Source organism: Cotesia typhae, unplaced genomic scaffold (assembly GCF_013202065.1).
Source record: "Cotesia typhae breed Kobodo isofemale line unplaced genomic scaffold, CoteBio_Ctyphae contig_56, whole genome shotgun sequence".
Classification (NCBI taxonomy): domain Eukaryota; kingdom Metazoa; phylum Arthropoda; class Insecta; order Hymenoptera; family Braconidae; genus Cotesia; species Cotesia typhae.
The window spans coordinates 565354-589766 of NW_027423760.1; the positions used below are offsets into that span (position 1 = coordinate 565354).

Here is a 24413-nt window from a genome sequence, read left to right on the forward strand (position 1 = left end):
CTCTGAATCCTTGAACGTCTAGAATGATCTCCATTTTTACTGCTCTTGACAACGAAGAGTGACTGAATGATGACTCTTACAATCAATTCAACCTTTTTATAACCCGATCTCTGGATTTTACCCCCACCACTCGATAATCTTATTGGTTAATTAATAATTTGATTGGTTATTCAAACTACGTCGTAGAGTTTTAAACTGCGTAGTAGATGATGTCATCAGACAGGTTTGAACCGGTTCAAGGTCTCGTAGCTGTGCAGTTTTTCTTTGTTCTATTTCTGTTGGGTAGTAGATGACGTCATCTCATTTTTACAGGTTATGTTTATGCTTTCCCGCCATTTAACTCATTTTACAGGTTATGTTTATGCTTTCCCACCATTTAACTTATGATTTCAGGTTATGTTAAACTTCTTGTGCGTCATCTATCATAACTGCGCAGTTTCTATTTTTAGATTATGAGTCATACTATTCTAGAATTTTTCCAACTGCGCAGTAGATGACGTCATTACCTTGCTATAAAAGCAGCGCGCCGCGAGCATACTTCATCGAAGTGAAGTACGAGTGAAGTACCATAGTGTTGTGTGTTAGAAAATTTCAAGCTTTTGAAATCTGCTGTTCTGAAACTGTTTTCTGAAGCCTGCTACCAGCTGTTGAAATCTGCTACCTCGTGCTGGAATCTGCTACTTGAAATCTGCTGAAGAAATCTCAATCATGGCACCGTACCGTAAACATCCTGTTACCGATACAATGCATGAAATTGAGAGATCAACAACTTTCAAGCGTGTCAAAGTTGAAGATAAAACTCCAAGCCCGTTGATGTTCAAGAGGATGTGTGAACTTGAGGTGGGAAAAACTTACAAGCTAACTGGGATTAGAACGGTTATGACAGATCATGGACTCAACGTTGAAATCGATCTGGAAAACCACTTTTCAACGTTCTTCCTTGCTACCACCAACCAGAAATATCTCAACAATCCTGATATGATATTTAAAATGAAATTTTTAATCTTATGCAATACTTTAAATCGACACTACATTGGGGCCAATTATAATAAATTCCAGCTTATTAATCACTCTGGGAAATCAATTACAGAAATTGTGAGAGAATTGTGTTTTGATATGTGCACTTAACTTTTATTCTAAATAATTGTTTTATACTTAACTTTTATACTAAATAATTTTTTATACTTATTCTAGTAAGGTTTATAGTTAAAAACGCAAAATTACAAAAAAGTTTTTTCTTTATTTGCTATTTTTAAGTACATTAAGTTTATTGATTATTTTTAATCACAATAAGTTTTTAGATTAGTATAGGATCAATAATTTTATTTAATTCTTGTATTCGTCGGCGAAATCGTTCTCCGTCTCTTGCTGCTTGTTCCCATGGACCTTTCCTCGCTTGTCTGGATGCAAAGTCCCACACATACATGTAATGTATGGTGGGCTTGGGGTCAAACTGTACCATTAAGTAAGTTTTCTCACAGTGCTGCTGATGGGATTGTACTCAACTATTCGGTCGTGAATTATTAAGCAGTAAGCAGCAGTTTGATTTGGAAACTGTGCTGACGATTCAAACTCCAGACGTATATCCACAGGTCCAGACTTGATTGACTCGTTCTGCTTGGAACAGTCAATTATATACAGAGGTGCTGTACTTAGAAATTTTTCTTAGCCAATAGCGGTTCAGCTTCTTTCCCATAGTAAGCACTTTGAAAATTTGTGTACATATCAAACATCAAGGCATACTGATTATGCACAATGTTGAGGTTCAAATTTCCATATGGATAACTCTGAGAGTTCAAGAACAGCTTAATGTCTCTTATGCTGCAGTGATCAAACTCGCTTGCATTTTGATTCGATTGATTCTTTCTTGCTGTTTGGAATCCAAGGATAACAAAACGAGGTTTCTCAAGCTGATTTGTCGTTTTGATTACCCAAATATGCTTGTTGGTAGCTGGTAGCAGTGGATACTCATACAATTCCCAAGTCCGGAAACTGATTGGAATAGCTGGATCGGAGGTTATGTAATTCAACACCTCGATTTTTTGCTTGTCAGACATTGTTATGTATGGTACAATCCACTCAATTTTTTGAATCGTAATTGAAACATTTTCATTCTCAACGGTAACAACATAAGCATTTTGATCAGTATTTGATCTGATCAGTATCAATTCATGCTTGGCATTCACGATAATTCGTTGATAATCTTCAGCAAATCCAAGAATGAAACTCAGCGGTACTGAGACATCAAAGTAACCGCTATTATCAGTCAGCTTGTTGTCATCTTCATTAACAATCCAACCAGCATTTTCCAGAATATTTTGTTGTTCCGGACTCAGAGAAGCGTATCCTTTCATAACACTGGTGATACCAACATTCTTACATCTATCGATTTCTACACCATTGAGTTCATAACGTATCTCTTCAAACATATGACAAACAGTCATGTTGACCATCTTCGTAGTAGCACTTACAGCAGTACCATCAGCTTTCCTCATTCTTCCATAAAAATGTAATGTGCTTTTGCTTGGGAGCAAGCACAGATCTTGATGTTGAACAGCAATCCTGATTTCATCACTGTTGTTGAATGTTGATGATGCATATGGTAAGTGTGAATGAGCTTCACAGTGTGCAATAGACTCATCGAAAATAATTGATTTTTTTATATCTAAGATTTCCGCCATGGTATCACACAAGCTAGACAACAAAAATTTATTTTTATCTTGTGAATTTTCCACGTAATTTTAGTCCTAGACTTTTTAGGAACTCTGCGTTTTAACGTGTCAACACTTTCAGAGCTCGATGATGACTGATAATCTTTGGACATCCTGCAATCCTTTTATACCCGTTACCAGTCTTTGTCTCATATACGATACCCATTACAGACTTTTTATATGCAGTCTTATCGTTATAGTCTCGCCACGGAAATTTGCTATTCTCCCGTCCTGATCAACAATGCGGAGCCTCAAGTTGTGTATTGCTCGTACGGCGACTGGTAGGTAAATGATGTTTGTTGGCACTTCCACTATCTTATATCCTGCTGGAACCCTCGGGAAAAATTCATGGATTGTGTGATTCTTCTCACCATTGATGTACGATCCAGTAGTTATATTGCACTCGACTCTCAGAGCATTGATTTTCAATAATTTGACTGGTAAATCAGATTTATGTGCTGTGTTAGGTTCAAGCACGCGGTTGGTAAATTCAAGTAATGATCCAATGGAATCTTCAGGCTCAAATTTATATATTGATCACATCTTATTTCACTTCTCAACTCATTGTTGTTTGCTTTTAAAGTGAAACTTAGTTCAGGTAATGTCTTGTTTATATAAGTTTCAATATCTTTAATTTCATAACTCCCTGTTGGTATAGTTATTTCTTGAAATCTCTTGATTGTACTTCTTTTGGATCTTTTTGATGACACATAAAATTTATAAGCACCAACATCAATATTTGGTATTGAATTAAATGTCAGGAGCTTAACGAGTCCAAGTACATAATTTTTGTTGGTGATAGCTCAATCGGCGGAAAATAATTTGCCTCCAGTATGGAGGAGTTTCCGGATAGTGTCAAGGTGAATGACTCTGCCATGACTGACGCTTGTTGTCCCGACTCACTTCAATTTATAGTTGTCCAGCCAGGAATTTTAAGCACAAATGTCCACATATGATTGTATCAAAGTCTTGATATCTTTTATGATTGTACTTTACGCTACCTACATCGAGATATTTCATCAAGTCTTGTGGAGGTTGTAGATTACCAAAACTGTCAAAGTAAATTACTTGATTATGATTCTTCTTGTATGCAACCCAGTGAGTTCCAAGTCCAAGTTTATCATCTAAATTTATTATTGCTGATTCGTTTGTCTTTGGTCCAGATTTTGGTAAGTCATTTCTCATAAAAACTCCTCGAAAATTTGGAATTTTAAGCAGCTTGGCATACTTTAATAAGTCGATGTTAGTCAGTGCTCGATGTGGTAGCTCTACTGGTTTTTTGACTTCTTGCAGCAAGCTCCTTCTGGGTATGGTTTCAGATAAAGTCCCATACCACTGCGGTAAGGTTTGAGGTATAATCCTCTACCTACAGCTATTTCCTCCATCTTCAAGTTGTGACGTTTCTTTTCAGCTAATTGATTTTTGGCTGCGCTGGCATCGTTCACAGCTTTTGCAACACCTGCAGCTCCACCTGTTAGAGCACCAACCGCTGATAACCCTGCAAACAGGGGAATCAAGAATGGAAGTACTCCACGAATCTTTGATGGAACTGGTAGAATACGAGGCAATCGAACGTTTTTCTTCCCACCAACTTTCTTGACAGCTTTGCGGGCACCTCCAAGAGCTGTTTTAACTGGATCTCCACCAGGCTGCATGGACTTTTTAGCTTCATCAACAATCTGTCTCAGAGCAACATCCTTCTTCTTGGTTGTCTTTCTTTTGACTGTCTTACGCTTCATTGTTTTTCTTTTAATTGTCTTACGCTTTGTAATAGGTTTTTCTTTTTTAAGACCCATACCGAAACGTCTTTTCAACTTCATGATTTTATTCACACTCCAAGCAGCAGCTTTTTCACCAATAGCAGCGTCTCTTGCTTGAAATCGTTGCCACGCTTTCTCAGCAAGGATTTTATCAGCCTCGTGACGGGCTTCTAAATTTTCACGATTTTTCGAGTAAGCTATATCATGTTCCTTACACGCAGCGTCCAGAGGATTTATGCCTGGATCACCTCGAGCTAACCTCTTAGCTAACTTTGTTCCCGGACCACAATACTGATATCCTGGTATGTGAAGTTCAAGTGGAAGCTTATTGATTATGTTGTTGAATAAACCTTCACCACGTCTGCTCTCAGACATGTCACATGAAAGACTGACTCGCTTATCTATATAAGCCGGTATATATACCTCTTGAGCTCAGAATACAATCAGCAGTCATGGATAGCAAACCAAGAGCTCAGTTGCCAGTTATCAATTTTGATCAAATTGTTCAAGGAACCGGTGCGAAACTCAAACGACACGGTGCTTTACTTCCCAACAGTATCCGTGCAGTGTTTTGCGGACCATCAAACTGTGGAAAGACCAACGCTCTACTATCCCTTATTGTACATCCAAACGGTTTGAGGTTTGAGAATATATATCTTTACTCAAAGTCTCTTAACCAACCAAAGTATCAGTTCCTGGAGACGCTGCTTAAACAGATTGATGGTATTGGATTCTTCACATTCAGTGAACATGAAGCTGTAATCAAGCCTGAAGATGCTAAACCTAACTCCCTGATGATATTTGATGATGTTGCTTGTGAAAAACAAGATCACATCAAGGCTTTTTTCTGCATGGGTCGACACAAGGATGTAGACAGCTTTTATCTCTGTCAAACTTATACACGAATACCGAAGCATCTGATTAGAGATAATGCAAACTTTCTCGTGCTATTCCGTCAAGATGAAATGAATCTGAAGCATATTTATAATGATCATGTCAATACAGACATGTCGTACAACTCATTCAGAGATTTATGCTCGGCATGTTGGAATAAATATGGGTTTGTGGTAATAGATAAAGACAGTGAATTGAACAGTGGTAGGTATCGCAAAGGATTCGACTGCTTCATTAGTATAAATTGAGGTACTTTAGAGTGTGATAGTCATACATGCTGTAGACGTTAACCTGTCAACATGAAGCCTGAAGAAATATCAAAGCAGAAAGATATTCTGCATCAGATATCTCAAGCCAGTGATGCCATCCGACGGAAGCACAAGATGTTGAAGTTGGGTAAAGATACAGCTGAGAAAGCTATGGAGGAAATGTTCAAGCCTATTGTGACACCACTCCAGAGTATAGTTGAATCTTCAAAGTTGAAAGGGGAAAATATTAAAAAAGAAGAAAAACCACAGGTTGAAAAACAAGAGGTTGAAAAATCTTTATATGATGATCCAGAAGTATACAACAGTTTAATAACAGATGATGAAAGTTCATTTGAGAATACAGCACTTGCTATTACTCAGCCACCACCATCAACAAGTACTCCAGCTCGTAGAAATCCTCTTCTCACTAATTATCTACAACGTTTAAGTAAAAAACATAAAGATAATGATATGAGATATGGTGTACGCAGAAAACGCGGTGAAATGCATATGGGTGATTCACCTATTTCATTTGCAAATGATACAATAACTGTCAAAGAAAAAAATTATCCAATAACTCCTGGGTTGTTGGAATTATTATTTAGAAAATCACCAGAGGATGCACTCATCACCCCAGATGATAAGAAAAAGTACTTGGACATAATTCAACATACCAACGCTCATAGGAAAAATTATGATCCAAATCGTACCATTTATGAAGATACAACAATCAAGTTCAATAAATACATTGCTGATTTTATCACCAAGTTCGGTAAAGGGTTACCAAAATATATGATTGCAAGAAAACAGAGATTACCAATGGACTATGTTTACTGGGATGATCCAAATGAACTAGTTGATCGTTTGCGACTACTTATGGCATCTCAAGCTGCTGGAAATCCAAGTCACACGAATGAAATCATGTCAATTATTGAAGAGCTTAGGGAGGCTGGAGTTATATATTAAAAGCTTCTGAAAAATTAAATCATTCACACATTGACAGTCAAAGTGTTCACAACCATGAGCATCGATATATTTGGACGTCCACTGGACAATAACTTAGGTCAACGAGGGCCAGCTGGTAGAGGTTTCAATGTAACTTCTGATGGAAACTATAACATTGAGAATAAAAGGCTGTGCAATCTCGGTAATCCTTCAAATGAACATGATGCGGCGACAGTGCAGTTTGTACTGAGACAGATGTCTGAACTGAATAAAAGTATAGACAGTGAACAGAAAGAGATTATTTCACATTTACACTCTGAAATAGTAATACTGAAGGCTGCTGTGGGAAATTTGCAGACATCTATTGAGGAAGTTAAAGCAGTACTTTCCTCTCACCAAAATAATATCAAATATCTCACTGAGAAACTCAATGAACGACAAAAAGACAGTGATAGCTAATGAGCTTCACAAACCGGCTCGCAGGAACTATAAACGTCGTCATGTTGACATCCGAGGTCTCGACGAGACTTGGCAAGCTGACTTGGTTGAGATGATTCCATATGCGACAGTCAATAAAGGACACAAGTATCTGCTTACAATCATAGATATATTTTCTAAATATGCCTGGGCAGTTCCAATTAAATCAAAAGGTGGTGTAGATGTCACTAGTGCTATGAAGTCTGTACTCCAGCAAGGTCGTGTACCTAAGAATCTCCATGTTGATCAGGGTAAAGAGTTTTACAACAAAGAATTTAAAGATCTGATGAAGCAGCACAAGATAAATCTGTATTCAAAATTCAGAAATCTCAAAGCATCCATATGTCAACGTTTCAATAGAACACTCAAGACTAAAATGTGGCGAGAATTCACAGCTCGTTGCAGCTACAAGTGGACCGATATACTTGATGACTTGGTGAATACTTACAACAACACTAAACATCGCACTATCAAAATGAAACCTGTTGATGTTACCGCTGCTCAGGAGAAACAACTATTGGAAAACATATATCAACCACTGCAAGTCAAATCACAACAGAAGAAGTTTAAAGTTGGAGACAAAGTCCGAATCAGCAAGTACAAGCATGTGTTTGACAAGGGATACACACCAAACTAGACAACAGAAATCTTCACAATCAAGTCGGTGCAGAACACGAATCCAACGACGTACAAGCTCGTGGACTATCAGGATCAACCAATTGAAGGAGGATTTTACAATGAAGAACTCAGCAAAGTCAAATATCCAGATGTATATCTTGTTGAAAAAGTAATTAGAAAACGTGGAAATAAATACTATGTTAAATGGCTAGGATTTGATACTAAGCATAATAGTTGGATAAATAAATCTGATATGTAAAACACAAATTATATATTGTTTTTATTTACAAACCTTAAAACTATATTTACATTGTTTTTTAATATTACTAATTTTACAGTAATTTTTGCTTCTTATTATCATTATTATTATCTTGCACAATCTTTCTTTTCTTAAAAACTAGTGGCCCCTTGTAACCCCATGGTAGGGTATCAGTGCTAGCCTCAATAAGTTGACGTTTATCATCACCCCAACTGAGAGCAAGTTTCTCCTGCTTTATTGTGTGTACTTGATGATTTTTACTTTTTATCATGTACTGCTCTTTTCTTAATAATACGTTTTCAAACAGACATCGTTTGAAGTCATCAAACGTGATTGTCTTCAAGGTAGATCCTCCGATACCCTTTGCCCGTTTCTTGATCCTATCTCTTTCCTTCTCAGGATTGTGAATCTCGAAGGCGTAGAGCTTGGCTCTGAGACCCACAAACTCGGACATGATTTTTCCATTGTTCTCATCCTTCATAAGCCCCAGGACCTTTTTGTTTGCTAACGGCATGTTGAAGACATTTTGGGGTGGGTAGTCAGAGGTATCAAACCTTGAGATATCACGTTTGATGTCTTCGTATACGTTCGGTACATTAAATTGGTAAATAAGACTATCTGTATCGGTATACAATAATTTAGATGTCGTTTCATAATTTTTCATTACATAATTATAATGGAAATCGTAGCTAAAAGTCTTGGATAAGTCTAAGATACTAAAGCCTACATAGATTGGCTTGTTAAAAACAACTCTAGCTTTTTTCATTTCAATTATGACTATATCCTCATCAAATACAGTTACGCTGTGGAAGATTGGCTTACAAATCAGGTCTGATACCTGATAACGCCCCGCCCACTTTGTTCTTAACCAAACTTCTTTGTATTTACGAACATTCTCCATTGTCTTTCCGAAAACCGCGTTGTTCATCAACTTGTAAAAATTTTTCTCAAAATCATTTTTCGCTATTTTTCGACAATCAGTATTTTTATCAATGTATGATTTGAGCCAGTCTGATTGTTCAAATTTCAAGACTCTGTGTATTTTCTTAAGTTCTAAGCCTAAATCTAAACATTGTTTCAAATTCTTATAATGTATTACATAATTAGTCTTATCATACAGAGTTGTTGTTAATTTTTGTTGTTTGCTGCCAGGTGGTATAAAATGTTCAGGGCAGAGAGGCAAATCTTTGTGTAGATCATGTAATTTCTCAGGATAGTGTAGGTCTACTTCAAGGATGTAGCCTACACTTTCATCATCATTGAAAAACTGATCTACATTATTTACATTTTCAACCCATTCAAATTTACCCTGGGGTAAAGACATACTCATCGCTGCGCCATACAAATTATTTACATCGTAGTACATCAGGTATGTTTCGGGGTTGTTTGAATCAAAATCTTTGCCCATATACCGGTTGTTAGCTTCAGCATGTCTATTAGCACACATCGATACCACATAACGAATACCCTTTTCAATGAAAAGAAGTATCTCAGGATCAGTTAACAGTTCAAGTTCTACTTCAGTATGCTTCAACATTGCAGAGTTTGAAAGACCTGGTGCTGTATAAAAATGTATGGCATCAAGATTGTATGTTTTGAAACAACTCAATCTAAAATTTTCAAACACGTCAGCTAAAAGAAGTACATCTGTTTTCAAATATAAATCTGAGTATTCACCGAGAGTACTAATATCAAACTCATTCCAAACTACTTGAGCAAATGCATAATCATTATCAGAAATGGTAGAGTTGGTTAATTTTGAAAAAATGAATCCTGATCAGGCAGCTGTTTTTCATCAAGTCTATCAATATTATCAATGTACTCATATGGGAATACACCCTTACGTGTTGCTAATTTGAATTTATCAGGGTCTGGGTAGTGTAATTGTGTAATTTTCTTGTCACTATCATCAAGGTATGAAGCTAATTTCTCTAAACTGGAAGCCATGAATCTAAATGAATCAATAAATCTTAAAGAGACTGAAGTATTTTTAACTGATTTTGTAAAAGAAATGTAACGCTCTTTATTGATCGGTAGTAATGAAATTTCACCTTCAAATACTGTAGCTAAGGATTTAATTATAAAGTGTGAGTCATAGCCGGATAAATTATGAAAGACAATGGGGATAATGGTAGATTTCTGATAATTAACGTTACATGATTTATGAGCAGCGTTTCTATAGTTCCCGGTGAAGTGACAATGATCATAAACTTTATCATTAGGAGATGTTATAGGTTTTTCACAGATATGACAAACAGTTGCCTAATTATGCCTATCTTGTTGTTCTTTGGTAAGAGGTTTCATTTTGATGGGATTCTTTAAAATTTTTTCAAAGTCAATAGCTAATGATTCTAATTGTTTAACAAACCAGTTGATACAATCTGGACAACGGTTCAATTCAAATTTAGACAATGTATTGTCATAGCTACAATGTACATAGTAAGCAATACTGTGTGGAACATGCTTGTGAACTTTTTTGACATCATCTCCCTGGGGTTCGAGTATGCATTCAAGATCTGCATAGACTACAAACGGTACAGGATCTTTAGATTTGAAATCTTTGAATTTCAAAACTCGGTTTTTTTCGTTCGGAAAGTCCATGCGGACTTTGTTAGATTTGAAACAATCAGATATATGTTCTTTATAACTTTTTTGATGCTTAAAATGATTCAAGCAACGATCGCAAAAGTACAATTTATGTTTACCTTTAGTTATTTGTTTAGTAATTAATCCGGAAAGATTATGTATCCATGCAAAGTGATAGACTGACTCAATATGATCTAAATTATCTGTATAATTTACACTTTTTTAATCATCAATAAATGAATTGCAGGTATTTTTGATTCAGAGTTACTTAAATATAATGGAATAATAACACTTTTCTCAGACTTTTTACTCGTAAATTCCGACTCTATACTGTATACGTTAATGCTAAGATTATTCATTTTTTCAAATTTCGGAATGTCATTAAGTTTAATTGGAAATTCTATACCTTCATAGTTCAATCTGATGCTAAAGTGTTGATATTCTTCAGGTAGTTCTGGATTGAGAACAGGTGGATGTAACGCAGCATTGACGCACCATAGGAAGCAGAACTCATCCTTATTTTGGATGTTTGTAACCGCATTCTCCTTGACAATATCCTTTGGTAATCTAACGAAGGTGGAGTTTCCAACTTGGGTTGGTGCGAATCTTGACATAGTCACCATCAAGCTGTTCGGTCCAAGCAGACTCCATCCAGAACCCTCATGTTCAAAATCTTCGATTCTTTGTAGTAATTTGTCGTAGACATGTTGACTAAACCAATCCTGAAGAGATGTGGCAGGGAGAATCTCGCGACTTTTGGTGACAAAAGATTTTCGTTCTTCTATGTCTTGTTGATGTTTCCGGAATGTGCAAAAGAGTTCAACATTCACTTTCAACCCTGCCAGATCTCTCAAGACACTCTGCACCTTATTGATGACGATGTCCCGTGAGGCCTGGAGAAATGATGCTGGATCTTTGTGATGCTGGTTGATAATACATCCAGTCTGGATGTTACCAGCGAACGCGTTTTCCAAGTCCCGCCATTTGACTCCTTGGTTAAGATCTCCACCAACAACTAGGTTACCGAGTCTGGAGAACTGATCGGCAAACCAGTTGAGTTGGTTGATGTGTGCTTGAACACTTCGTCTCACTTGAATTGATGTTCCAGGATCGAGTAATATAGTGTTGAAGTACTGGATAGTTTCATTGCACACCCTTAAACACCTTTGACGATGATTATCAGTGAGCTGCTCTCCTAACAGATCAGCATATATGAGACAGCAATAGTGTCCACCAAGTTTTTGAGAGCCTCAATGAGCTTAGGTGGAGCCATCTTGGGAAGACGCACACTTCACTACTATCTGTTTACACAATATTGAAGGTTATGCACACTGTTTATAGGTTATATACACTGTTTATAGGTTATGTACACTTTTATAGGTTATATACACTGTTTGTAGGTTATATACACTGTTCTGGATGTTACCAGCGAACGCGTTTTCCAAGTCCCGCCATTTGACTCCTTGGTTAAGATCTCCACCAACAACTAGGTTACCGAGTCTGGAGAACTGATCGGCAAACCAGTTGAGTTGGTTGATGTGTGCTTGAACACTTCGTCTCACTTGAATTGATGTTCCAGGATCGAGTAATATAGTGTTGAAGTACTGGATAGTTTCATTGCACACCCTTAAACACCTTTGACGATGATTATCAGTGAGCTGCTCTCCTAACAGATCAGCATATATGAGACAGCAATAGTGTCCACCAAGTTTTTGAGAGCCTCAATGAGCTTAGGTGGAGCCATCTTGGGAAGACGCACACTTCACTACTATCTGTTTACACAATATTGAAGGTTATGCACACTGTTTATAGGTTATATACACTGTTTATAGGTTATGTACACTTTTATAGGTTATATACACTGTTTGTAGGTTATATACACTGTTTATAGGTTATGTTCACAATAGTTTATACACACACTGAATTTACACGATAGTTTTTGGTACACTGGACTACAGTTTATGCACACAATAGTTTTTGCACACTGGACTATACTCGCGTACTTCACAACACTAAACTTCACTATATTTTATATAACACTGAATACTGTTTAATCATGAGAGATGTACTTCGTTTTTATGAAGTACGCTCTCAGCGAGCTGCTTATATAGGCAGAAAATACTGCGTAGTTACCCCCACTCCTCTACCTCAAAACCGGTTTGATGACGTCATCTACTGCGCAGTAAGAAAATTCTAGAACAGAATGAGTCATCTACTGCGCAGTTAGAAAATTCTAGAACAGAATGAGTCATCTGGTTCGTGGAAATTTCCCCACCCCTTTCACAAAACAAGTCTAAACCTGTCTGATGACGTCATCTACTACGCAGTTAGAAATAGAACAAAGAAAACTACGCAGTTACGCGACCTTGAACAGGTTCAAACCTATCTGATGACGTCATCTACTACGCAGGAGAACAAAGAAAACTGCGTATGACCTTGAACAGGCTTAAACCTAAGGTTGACAAAAACCTCACCAGATGGTGTATCTTCTCGCATGTACTCGTCATACATGCAGTTTGAATATATTAATCTTTTCGGAATATAAACAATGAAATGCACCTGTGATCTAAGCAACTATAGTTGATGGTTAGATCACAGGTGCATTTTTTAACAAAATGGTGAATTCACAATTCAAAATGGCGGATTCAGAATGGCGGATTTCAGATAGCAGCCACCAGATGGCGGAAATCTGATTCAAAATGGCGGATAGCAGCCACCAGATGGCGGATTCAAATGGCTGATAGCAGCCACCAGATGACGGATTCAAAATGGCGGATTCAAATGACGGATTCACAATTCAAAATGGCGGATAAATTTTAAAAATGGCGGGGAAATGGCGGACAGTAAGATGGCGGCGGAATTCACCACCAGCGCCACCTGCAAAACCTCGACCATATCCTCAAACTGTCGGTAAAACAGGTCACACATATCGACAAATGGTACTTAGCATGGATATGAACCCTCTGTTGGTAAAAACAGATTCCTGTAATGTCGGTATCGCCCCCCAGCTTCACTACTATTTTATAATTATTTTTATGTGATTTTTCTCGTAAGTATTTATTTATTTATTTATTTTCCTTTATACTGAGCTAGAAATTCATAATACTGCTGACTAAACTTGATATTTTTGCATCGCCATGATCTTAGTTCAGTAATTCATTAATTTTATATTAATTTATTAACTTTATAATTCGACCATAAGTTTAAATTCGAGCGATATTCGCGTTCTTTAATTTTTGATCAATTGGAAATCGAAGCCATTTTGCGATCAGAATCGAGATTTCCAATACTAAATTTACTTCTCTAAAGTATATCGATGCAATGTAGGACACTTTTATTTAATTCTTTTAATTACTAAAATACCGTCAATATTGAAAAATAAAACTGCCTATGTTTATAATAATTCAAGGCTTTATTATCTTTTTATCTAAACGTTTTGTTTATAAATATCTCGAATCTTATTTCTAAGTTGATTTCGATACAGTATGTTGATCGATTACCTATACTCATACCTTTTTTAATTTACTCAAATCACCAAGCGCAATTCGCATTTAAGAATTCAACGTCTTAACGTTTGTGCCCAATTGGCATCTAAATATCAAAATAACTTTTGATAATACCTGCATATAATAAATATTATTAAGATTCAAATATACGTAAACAATATCGTATTTCGTATTTCATAATCGAATGTACCTGTGTTTAAAATGCAAGCGTAAAACATAACCTCGATGTTGCACGCCAGATTCATATTATCGATAAAATTGGATAATAATCGACTTCTTTCGATCTTTTTTCGTTGAGTGAATCATGTAAGTATTATTTAATTTAATAAATTGCTAAAATAACAATTATTATTAGAACTACATTATGATTAACGAGCTTTATTCAAACGCTACTAAATATATATTAATTTTAATACGGATATTGGTTAAGATAGTGACATTTATATTTTATTTTATTCATCTAATTAAATTTTTTGACGAAAAAATTAAAATTCATGTCTAAGTATTCGCGATTTCATTGTCAAAATAAATTTTTAACATTCAATGTATATCATTAATTGGTTACAAAATCATTTAAAAATCTATTGTTATGATAATTTATACCCGAATGAAAATACAGATTAAAAAGGAATGAAAATAACAAAATTTAAATTGTTTTCATTACTCTTGAATAAATTTAATTGATCATAGCACGTTAACTTATGATGAATTAACATTGCCAGTAGTTTACAATCCTCTTTTCTAACTATGAATGTTACAAATTTAAAATTAAAGAAACATTTAAATTCTACGTCATTTTAACTCTACTGTCACATTTAATAAATATTCGACATTTTGCATGTAATAGATAATAAATAGTCACGTATAAATTATAGCAGTTTTTTAATTTTGGTTTCAGATTTCACCACCGAAGCAATAGAAATTATTCGAAGAAGAGCAATAAAACAATAACGATCACTAAAAAATATATATAAAAGAAATTTTAAAAAATAATGAGATTTTAAGAAAAAGAAAATTTATTAAGACAAGGATTTTATTAAAATTGAAAATAAAGAAAAAACAAGATAAATTGAACATTCATAAAATATAATGAAAAGAATATTATAATTTTTAAAAAATGTAAGCTAATCGATTGAAAAAAATAAGAAAATTTGTAAAAAATAAGTTAACATAAAACATTCATAAACTGATAGAAATGTACACAGAAATAATTAAACAAAATTATATGATTAAGATAATAAAAAAATTCTAAACGTATAGAATTGATATAAGAATTTTGACTTAAATAATATTATTATTAATATAATTGTTTAGAAGTAATAAACTTATTTCTAACGAAATACTTAATAAATTAATAACTTCAACACGCAGGGGAATAACAAGTAACATTTAAGTAAAAATTAATGACTGTAATCAATACAAAATATCATTATTTTCAACGTTATTCTTATGTATTATTTGTTAATTTATTTTGTATCATACTTTTAAATTTAATTTATTCGTATTAAGACAATTAAATGTTTGTATTGCAAGTACATCCCTATGTATCATAATAAATAGCTTTTTTTTATCTTATAAAAGAAATATATTGTTTTTTTTTTTAAATTATTTATTCTTAAGTTACTTTGTATAGACTTGGCTAATACTCATTATTTTAAATTGCATAATTTGTTTGAGCATTCATTAATTATAGATTATTATTACTGTTTACTATACTGTCTCACGTTATATTTAAGTTATTTTAATATAATGCCGCGAATGAAGGTTGAACGGTCTCCAGAGGAGGAAGAATCATTCAAAAGAGCTAAGCTTGACAAAAAAAATGCGAAAAGAAAATCAGATAGAACAAATACAAAAATACATAAACCAAAAAAAATATCCAAAAAAGTAAATGCCATGAAATGTATAATGGAATTTCCAACTCATCAAAAAATAACAGTGACCACCCCGGATTTATTAAATGAACCTTCCACATCTATTGGAATTTATCATGTAGATAATCAAAATCCACAGAAATTATATAATAATTATCATACACATGACATTGCTTCGACGAATTTTCCACAAGAAATTTATTTAGCTAGTGATCCATCAACATCAAACAGATCTAACTATACATATGACCAAAATGGAGAATATGAATATGAAAATGATAATCGTGATACTGCGGATGCTTTATTATCACATAATGATAATAACACCGAAATTCCAAACGATCAAGATCTTTCGACTGATAATAATGTTAATATTATTAATGAAAGAAATATTTGTGAACACTATTTAGGACCAATGAATGTTAAGTGCACTAATTGTAACGCACGACATTTTGCGGATGAAAAAGTTGCTAATAAAAAACATTCTTTTAACGATTGATGTAGTCATGGTGAAGTTCTATTAGATAAGTTACCAGAACCTCCGTCGATTTTAAAAAGCCTTTTTGATGGTTCTCACGACCATTCAAAGCATTTCTTTAAAAGACTTAGATACTGTAATAGTTCATTTTCATTTGCTTCTTTTAACGCTAATTTAGCGAACTTTAGTAATAGACGTCCAGGGCCCTATTGTTTCAAAATCCAAGGTCAAATTTATTACCAAATCAATGAATCGTTATACCCCGAAATTAATGAATCCCCTACAAATGGACAATTATTTATAATTGATGCTAATGAGGCATCATATTATCGTTGCGAACGAAATTCGCAATTAAATATTAATATTATTAAGAGTATAGAAGAGATTATGAGGCAACATAATATTTTTGCAAAATCATTTCAAATGATGAAAGACGAATTAATAACAGAAACGGTAAAGAATAATAATTCGGAACCTGAATTGCAACTATTGTTTTCGTTAAAGCCTGGAATGGATAAACGTCGTTATAATTTCCAAAGGGTTAATGAAGTTGCGGCAGTATTTTCAACAACTGCTGATGGAGACATTCCTGAATCATACGTGACAATTAAAAATATCCATACTAAACAATTAAAAACTCTTAGTACACTGGATCCTAACGTGGAACCATGGGTTTATCCATTATTTTATCCGTTTGGTACGCAAGGTTGGCATAAAGGTATTAAGTGTGTTAACAAAGATATGTTATGTCCAAGGGCGTTTTTAAAGCGGTAGCGTAAACGGTGGAGGTTTGGACTAACAGTTTAAAGAATACGCAACGGAGGTTTTAATTCCGTTGTTTTAATTATTTATGTGGGACGTTTTCGAAATACGAACTTATCACGCCTTCGTTTGAGACTGACGGATTTTTATGAGAGTAGATGTACTTACTGTTACAGGAACTTTATTGATGGTCAGATCCGTGGTTTTAGGGCAGCCGTTAGCGCCTGTTCCTTGATTGGGCTCTTTGGTTGGTTCTCGCAGCGGATGGAGTAGGGTGGATTTGGGCTGCTTATTCTAAGGGCTTCTTATCTTATGAAATTAATGAACTCGAATGGAATTTCACTTCTTTTTAAGATTTATTTTAATAAACACCTAAACTTTTACACTTTCACAAATTTTATTTAATCGAAATTATATTAATGAATTTTATTTATTTGAGCTAACGTCCTCCAGTCCCCCGTAGGGTAAAGTGCGCAAATTTAGCTTTTTAGAGATATTTTATTTAAACTTAATGCCCGGATTCTCGCCTAAGTGCAGGGCAAATTAGAACTTTGAGATTCCGGTTCTCTAGATTTTTAATTAATAACTAATACGTGGCCTGCCGGTTGAACCGAGTCTGAAATCGTCTTAAGTGCAGCGCAAATTAAGATAAGGGACTTTTACAAGGCACGGGTCCGTCAATTAAACGCGGAAGTCGAATTAATTGCTCAAAGACCAATACGTGGCCTGCCGGTTGAACCGAGTCTGAACTCGTCTTAAGTGCAGCGCAAATTAAGATGAGTGACTTTTACAAGGCACGGGCCCGTCAAGTAAACGCGGAAGTCAAATTACTTGCTCAAAGACAAGGCGTTGGCTGTTGATCGCCTTTTTAAATACTCGCGGTGCTGAGATTGCAGAAGTCCCCGCTAGTCAACCAGCAGTCGCGTAGCTTATATTTTATTGTGGCTTTCGCGCATAGAGAAGTCTTCCATCTGCGCGGATGATTTAAATTTAAAGAAAATTTTTTTTTGAGTGGACATAACAGATAAATGCATTACACGAAATGCTTACATTAAATATCGCATGGCAATACGTGACGAAGATTTCAATGCATTTATCATGGGACGTAGACTGTTTCAACAATGGACAATTGATAATTATGTTAAAATAGAAAAAGATAGAATTGATTATTGTCGGAATCATCAAAAACAATTACGAGCAGAATCATATCAAGGATTAATTGATTACTTACAGAAACGCAATAACACTAACGACAAACCTGGAAAAATGTATATATTACCTTCCACATTTATTAATTCACCAAGAAATATGGTTCAACATTATCAAGATGATATGTGTATAGTCCGTAAATTTGGAACACCTGATTTATTTATCACAATGACATGCAATCCTAAGTGGACTGAAATAGAAGAAAATTTACTTCCTGGTCAAACTGTAGCCGATAGACCTGATTTAGTAGCAAGAGTCTTTTATCTAAAGGTTAAAAGATTAATGCGTACAGTAGTAAAAGAAAATCTTTTTGGGAAAGTAGTTGCATATGTTTATGTGATTGAATATCAAAAACGTGGACTTCCTCACGTTCATTTACTACTTACTTTGGCTACTGATAGTAAAATAACAACACCCGTAGCTGTTAATAAATATATTTCTGCTGAGATTCCAGATCCAAGTACTGATTCTGTACTTCATGAAATTGTTATGAGAAATATGATACATGGTCCATGCGGGGATTGGTGTATAGAAGACGGAAAGTGTTCAAAAAAATACCCTAGATCATTTGTAGAAGAAACTACAATTGATGAAAATGGCTATCCTAATTATAAACGTCAAAATACAAATAAACAATACTTTAAACTGAATAATTATTGCGTTGACAATAGACATGTAGTACCTCACAATAAAAAATTACTATTACTATTGAATTGTCATGTGAATGTCGAAATTGTATCTAGCATAAAAGCTGTAAAATATCTATATAAATATATATATAAAGGTCACGATGCTGCTGCAATAAATATTTCGAATCCTTCAATAAATGGTATTGTAAACCATGACGAAATTCAAGATTTTATTGAAGGACGTTATGTTCGTCCAGTTGAAGCATGTTGGAGAATCTTCAATAAAGAATTACAGCAAAAAAGTCATGCCGTTATACGTTTACCAGTTCACTTAGAAAATCAACAAACAATTACCGTTAATTCACTTGATTCTGAAGAATGTATAAATAAAGCTCTAGAAAAACAAACTATGCTCATGGACTATTTCAAATTAAACAGCCGGGATTTAGAAGCTCGAACAATTTCATATTCTGAAATTCCATCACACTATGTATATAAAAAGACCTCAAAGGAATCTAATACTTACTCTTGGGAAAAACGTAAAGCACAGTTCAATGTTATTGGGCGAATGTATTCCATATCACCAAATCAAATAGAACTATTTCACTTAAGATTATTGTTGATATATACTAAAGGCGCAACAAGTTTCGAAGACCTAAAAACTGTAAATGGAAAACAATTTGATACATTTGTTGAAACATGTTTAGCTTTAGGATTAATTGAAGATGACAACGAATGGGAACGAGCATTAAATGAAGCTGAATTATGGATGATGCCTCAACAATTAAGGAAATTATTTGTGCGTATTTTAATTTATTGTCAACCTGTACATCCACATTTATTATGGGAAAAATTTAAAAGTTTAAAGTCACAAGATTTTCAAAGGAATTTTGAACAAGACCTGGCTCAATCAAAAGCTTATGCTGAAATTAGTAGATTATTAAATTCAGAAGGTTCTAATTTACATAATTTTCCAACAATGGAACAAACTATTATTACTGATGAAAATGATATAATTAACGGATTAAACGAGGAGAGTACAATAATTGGTAAACGACAATATGATAAACTTAACGAAACACAGAAAAATATTGTAGATCTTATTTACAAAGCTGTTAACAGTGATAGTAATGCTTCCACATGTTTTTACATTAATGGCCCAGGTGGTTCCGGAAAAACTTTCATTTATACTACTTTGTATCATATATTGAAAGGTGAAAATAAAAATGTTTGTACAATGGCATTTACCGGAATAGCAGCAATCTTACTTCCTGAAGGTAAAACTGTGCATAAAGCATTTGGCATGCCTGTACCACTATATTTTGATTCATCGTCTAATATTAAGAAAAATTCTAAGGATTATGACTATCTTAAAAATATAGATTTATTTATTTGGGATGAAGCACCCATGGCTCCAAGATATGCTTTAGAATTAGTAGACCGAACATTAAGAGATATACTAAATAATAATGAACCTTTTGGAGGAAAAATTATTGTACTTGGTGGAGACTTTAGGCAGTTACTACCTATTAAATTACATGCAACACGTAGTGAAACGGTTAATTTATCTATTAAATTTAGCATATTGTGGAAGTATTTTACGAAATTTCCATTAACACAAAATATGCGTGCATTACAAGAAGAAACTGAGTTTGCAAAATTTCTGTTATCACTTGGAGATGGTAATTTGAATAACAATGACGATTATATAGTTATACCCGAAACTTTAATTGCATCTGCTAATTCTGACATTGTAAACGATATTTACGGAGATACAATAAAAAATAATAATCATGATATGCTAACTAAATTAGCTATTTTGTCTCCTAGAAATGTAGATGTAGATGATATTAATAATAAAGTTACTAACCAATTAGATAATTCTACTGAAATAACATATGAAAGTATAGATAGCACTTAATAATTGATAACACTGAACATTGTGATAACGGAGATTTAAATGCGTCTATTTTAATTGAATACTTGCATACTTTAAATCCACCAAATTTCCCTCCGCATATTTTACGATTAAGACTATACAGCGTTGTGATATTAATCAGAAATTTGAGCATTAACGAAGGATTATGTAATGGCACAAGACTTTTAATAATAGAACTTGGAGTATCTTTGTTGAAATGTAAAATTTTAACAGGAGACAAAGCAGGAGAAATCGTTTTTATTAATCGGATAACTTTATTTTATGACCATTCTAATGCCTTTACTTTTAAACGGCGCCAATTTCCCATAAGGATAGCATTTGCAATGACTATAAATAAAGCTCAAGGACAAACATTTGAAAAAATTGGTATTGATCTCCACAAAGAGGTCTTCAATCATGGACAATTGTACGTTGCAATGTCACGAGTTAAATCATGGAATTCTTTAAAAATATATTTAAAAAATAACGATAGGACTCATAAACATGTGAAAAATTATGTATATAGAGAAATACTTGAGATGGCGCCGTAATTGTAACTTTTTGTAAATCGCAAAATATGACAATATGAAAAAAACAAAATTATTATCAATATTCTTAATAAATCGATAAATTATGCATTATCTTCTAAACTTGTTGCATTTGTGACGAGGCTCATAATTTTCACGACATGACACACCAAGATCGCAATTTACACTAGTCACAAAAATTAAGGGATATAAAAAAAATTCCAAATTTTTTGGTGATTTTCAGCGAGCTGTAACTCCGAGGAAAATGATCGCACAGAAAAAAAAAAAAAGCAAATTGTAGCTCCAAGTGTCTAGTTTTTAGATATGACCATGAAAATTTTTTGTCATCGTCAGGTCTGGAGAAATCCTAAGAAAACTACTGAAAAAAAATTTTTCGAAATTTTTTTTCATCTTAAAAAAGGTCTACGGGCTTCAAAAAAATTTTTTCGATTGTTTCGTTTAAAAGTTCTTTTAGTAAATTTAATACCCTTTAATTTAACGTAATCAAAAAGCCTGTACGATAATTTGCCGCGGAGTTATCGTCAATCAAAGCAAAAAATTTTTTTTGACTTTGGAAATCAATAACTCTGGAAATAATGACCGTATAGGAAATTGAAGGAGGGTTTTGAAAACTACACAATATTCTCTATAAGAAAACGTAAACCGCTTTTGAAGAAAAAATTTTTTTGAATTGAAAACTCGGACTGAAAAAAAAAGACAAAAATTCGCATAATTAAGGATATTTGGATAACTTGGTATAACTTTGGATAAAATGGATGAACGAAGGATATCGTTGGTAATTTTTAACTTCAAAGTGTCCCCTAAAATCCCTAAGAAATTCAAAGCGCTGCGATTTTTTGTTCATAGTGCCCAGAAGCTTCAAATTCTGTGTTTTCGCAAAAATCACCATTATGAGCAATTTTGTGATTTTTATTCATTTTTCCATTGAAAAAATTTTTTTCAAAATTCTTTATTTTTCGATCAAAGAGATTGATTTTTCAAGAAATTTGAAAAAAAAATTTTCAACTTTTTCGAAAATTTTTTCGAAATTTTTTTATCAAAAATTTTTTTTTTTAATTTTTTTTTTTATCGTCTTCAGAATGCTTCAATATTGTCAAAAAAATTAACTCAATTTTTTCTGTCCGCTACAACTGCCTTAGTTTTAAATCTCATTTTAAAAATTCAATAAAAACAAATTGATATACCCCCGCGGAGTTCGGCTTTTCCTCACACAAAACTTGAATTTTACGTTTTCTTTTTAGCCTAAATTCCTTACGTGAATTTTATGTAAGCTTTTCTTTGATAAGCACCTTTTGATATGCCTCGTCGACATTTAGCTGCCACAGATGTGGCTCGCATTGTTACCCTCCTTCAAGAGGGCTACAGTCAGGTGGAAGTAGCAGCTTCTATGGGAGTGAGCCAGTCCGTTATCAGTCGGGCCTATGCCCGATTTAACGCGACTCAAAGTTACGATCGTCGTCCGGGTCAAGGTAGACTACGAATCACTACCGAGCGTGATGATCGAGCTATCATTCGAGAAGCTCGTCGAAACCCTACTGCGCATGCCCACACGATCGCTCATCAATTTCGCAATCGTCGACAACGTCCTCCCCAACAACACATATCGGCATCGACGGTTCGAAATCGCTTTCGAGAGCAAGGACTACGCGCTAGACGCGCAAATCGCGTGCCTATGCTCACTCCACGACATCGCCGAGCCCGATTGGCCTATGCTCATGATCATCACCATTGGGGTCGTAGACAGTGGACCAGTGTATTATGGACTGACGAATCTCGATTTTGTCTTCATGGCAGCGATAGACGATCTCTCGTTTGGCGCCGTCGTGGAGAACGAGATCGGGATGGTTTTACGAGACCAGTTACAGCTTTCAATGGTGGATCAGTCATGGTGTGGGCAGGCGTGTCCTTCAATACCAGAACCCCGTTGGTCATCGTTCGTGGGACGTTGACTGCCGATAGGTACGTCGACGAAATTCTGGAGCCACACGTCCTGCCTATGCGCACACGCATGGGGGCAAGATGGTTCATTTTGATGCAGGATAATGCTCGTCCTCACACTGCAGTTCGTACGCGAACTTTTCTCCGCGCCAACAACGTAACAACGCTTAATCATCCAGCGATGAGTCCTGATTTGAACCCAATTGAGCATGTTTGGGACATGCTTGGGCGTCGATTGCGGCGAGACTATCCGCAACTGCACAATCTTCATCAGTTGACTCAAGCGTTGTTACGTTGTTGGCAAGGAATTTCGCAACGTGATATTCGACGATGCATCAACATGCAAGAGCGTTTACGAGCTGTGATTCGGAACAGAGGTGGCAATACACGGTACTGAGCAGTTACTGCCGTGCGTACAGAGGTCATTCGGCAGCTGCAAACAGACAAACACGCAGACAAAGACACACACACACACACACACATACACACACACGGACACACACACACGTGTGTGTGTGTGAGAAGCGTAAATCCGACCGAGCAACCTCCACGTGGTACGCTTTGGGTAACGCTAATGCCGGCGGTAAAACAACAGTCGAAAAAAATTGAGAAAATTTCGAAAAAAATTTTCGAAAAAAATTGAAATTTTTTTTTCAAATTTCTTGAAAAATCAATCTCTTTGATCGAAAAAATAAAGAATTTTGAAAAAAAAAATTTTTTTCAATGGAAAAATGAATAAAAATCACAAAATTGCTCATAATGGTGATTTTTGCGAAAACACAGAATTTGAAGCTTCTGGGCACTATGAACAAAAAATCGCAGCGCTTTGAATTTCTTAGGGATTTTAGGGGACACTTTGAAGTTAAAAAATTACCAACGATATCCTTCGTTCATCCATTTTATCCAAAGTTATACCAAGTTATCCAAATATCCTTAATTATGCGAATTTTTGTCTTTTTTCAGTCCGAGTTTTCAATTCAAAAAAATTTTTTCTTTAAAAGCGGTTTACGTTTTCTTATAGAGAATATTGTGTAGTTTTCAAAACCCTCCTTC

At 34.7% G+C, this 24413-nt stretch overlaps 2 protein-coding genes across 3 annotated transcripts in view; both read right to left on the bottom strand.

The window, feature by feature from the left end:
* The window catches only part of LOC141532127 (uncharacterized), a 99052-nt gene that overhangs the window by 21813 nt on the left and 52826 nt on the right, over window positions 1-24413 (bottom strand). The window lies entirely within an intron of this gene.
* LOC141532107 (uncharacterized) lies at window positions 7919-9607 on the bottom strand. Its single transcript, XM_074250281.1, has 2 exons — window positions 9590-9607; window positions 7919-9522 (listed from the first exon to the last, which is right to left on the bottom strand). Exon 2 carries the CDS (start codon window positions 9447-9449, stop codon window positions 7986-7988), a length of 1464 nt encoding a protein of 487 aa, XP_074106382.1. The 5' UTR covers window positions 9450-9522; window positions 9590-9607; the 3' UTR covers window positions 7919-7985.

Bases quoted from the DNA above. Each gene is read 5' to 3' on its own strand.
- LOC141532107 (XM_074250281.1), bottom strand. From the start codon at position 9,449: ATGTTGAAGCATACTGAAGTAGAACTTGAACTGTTAACTGATCCTGAG.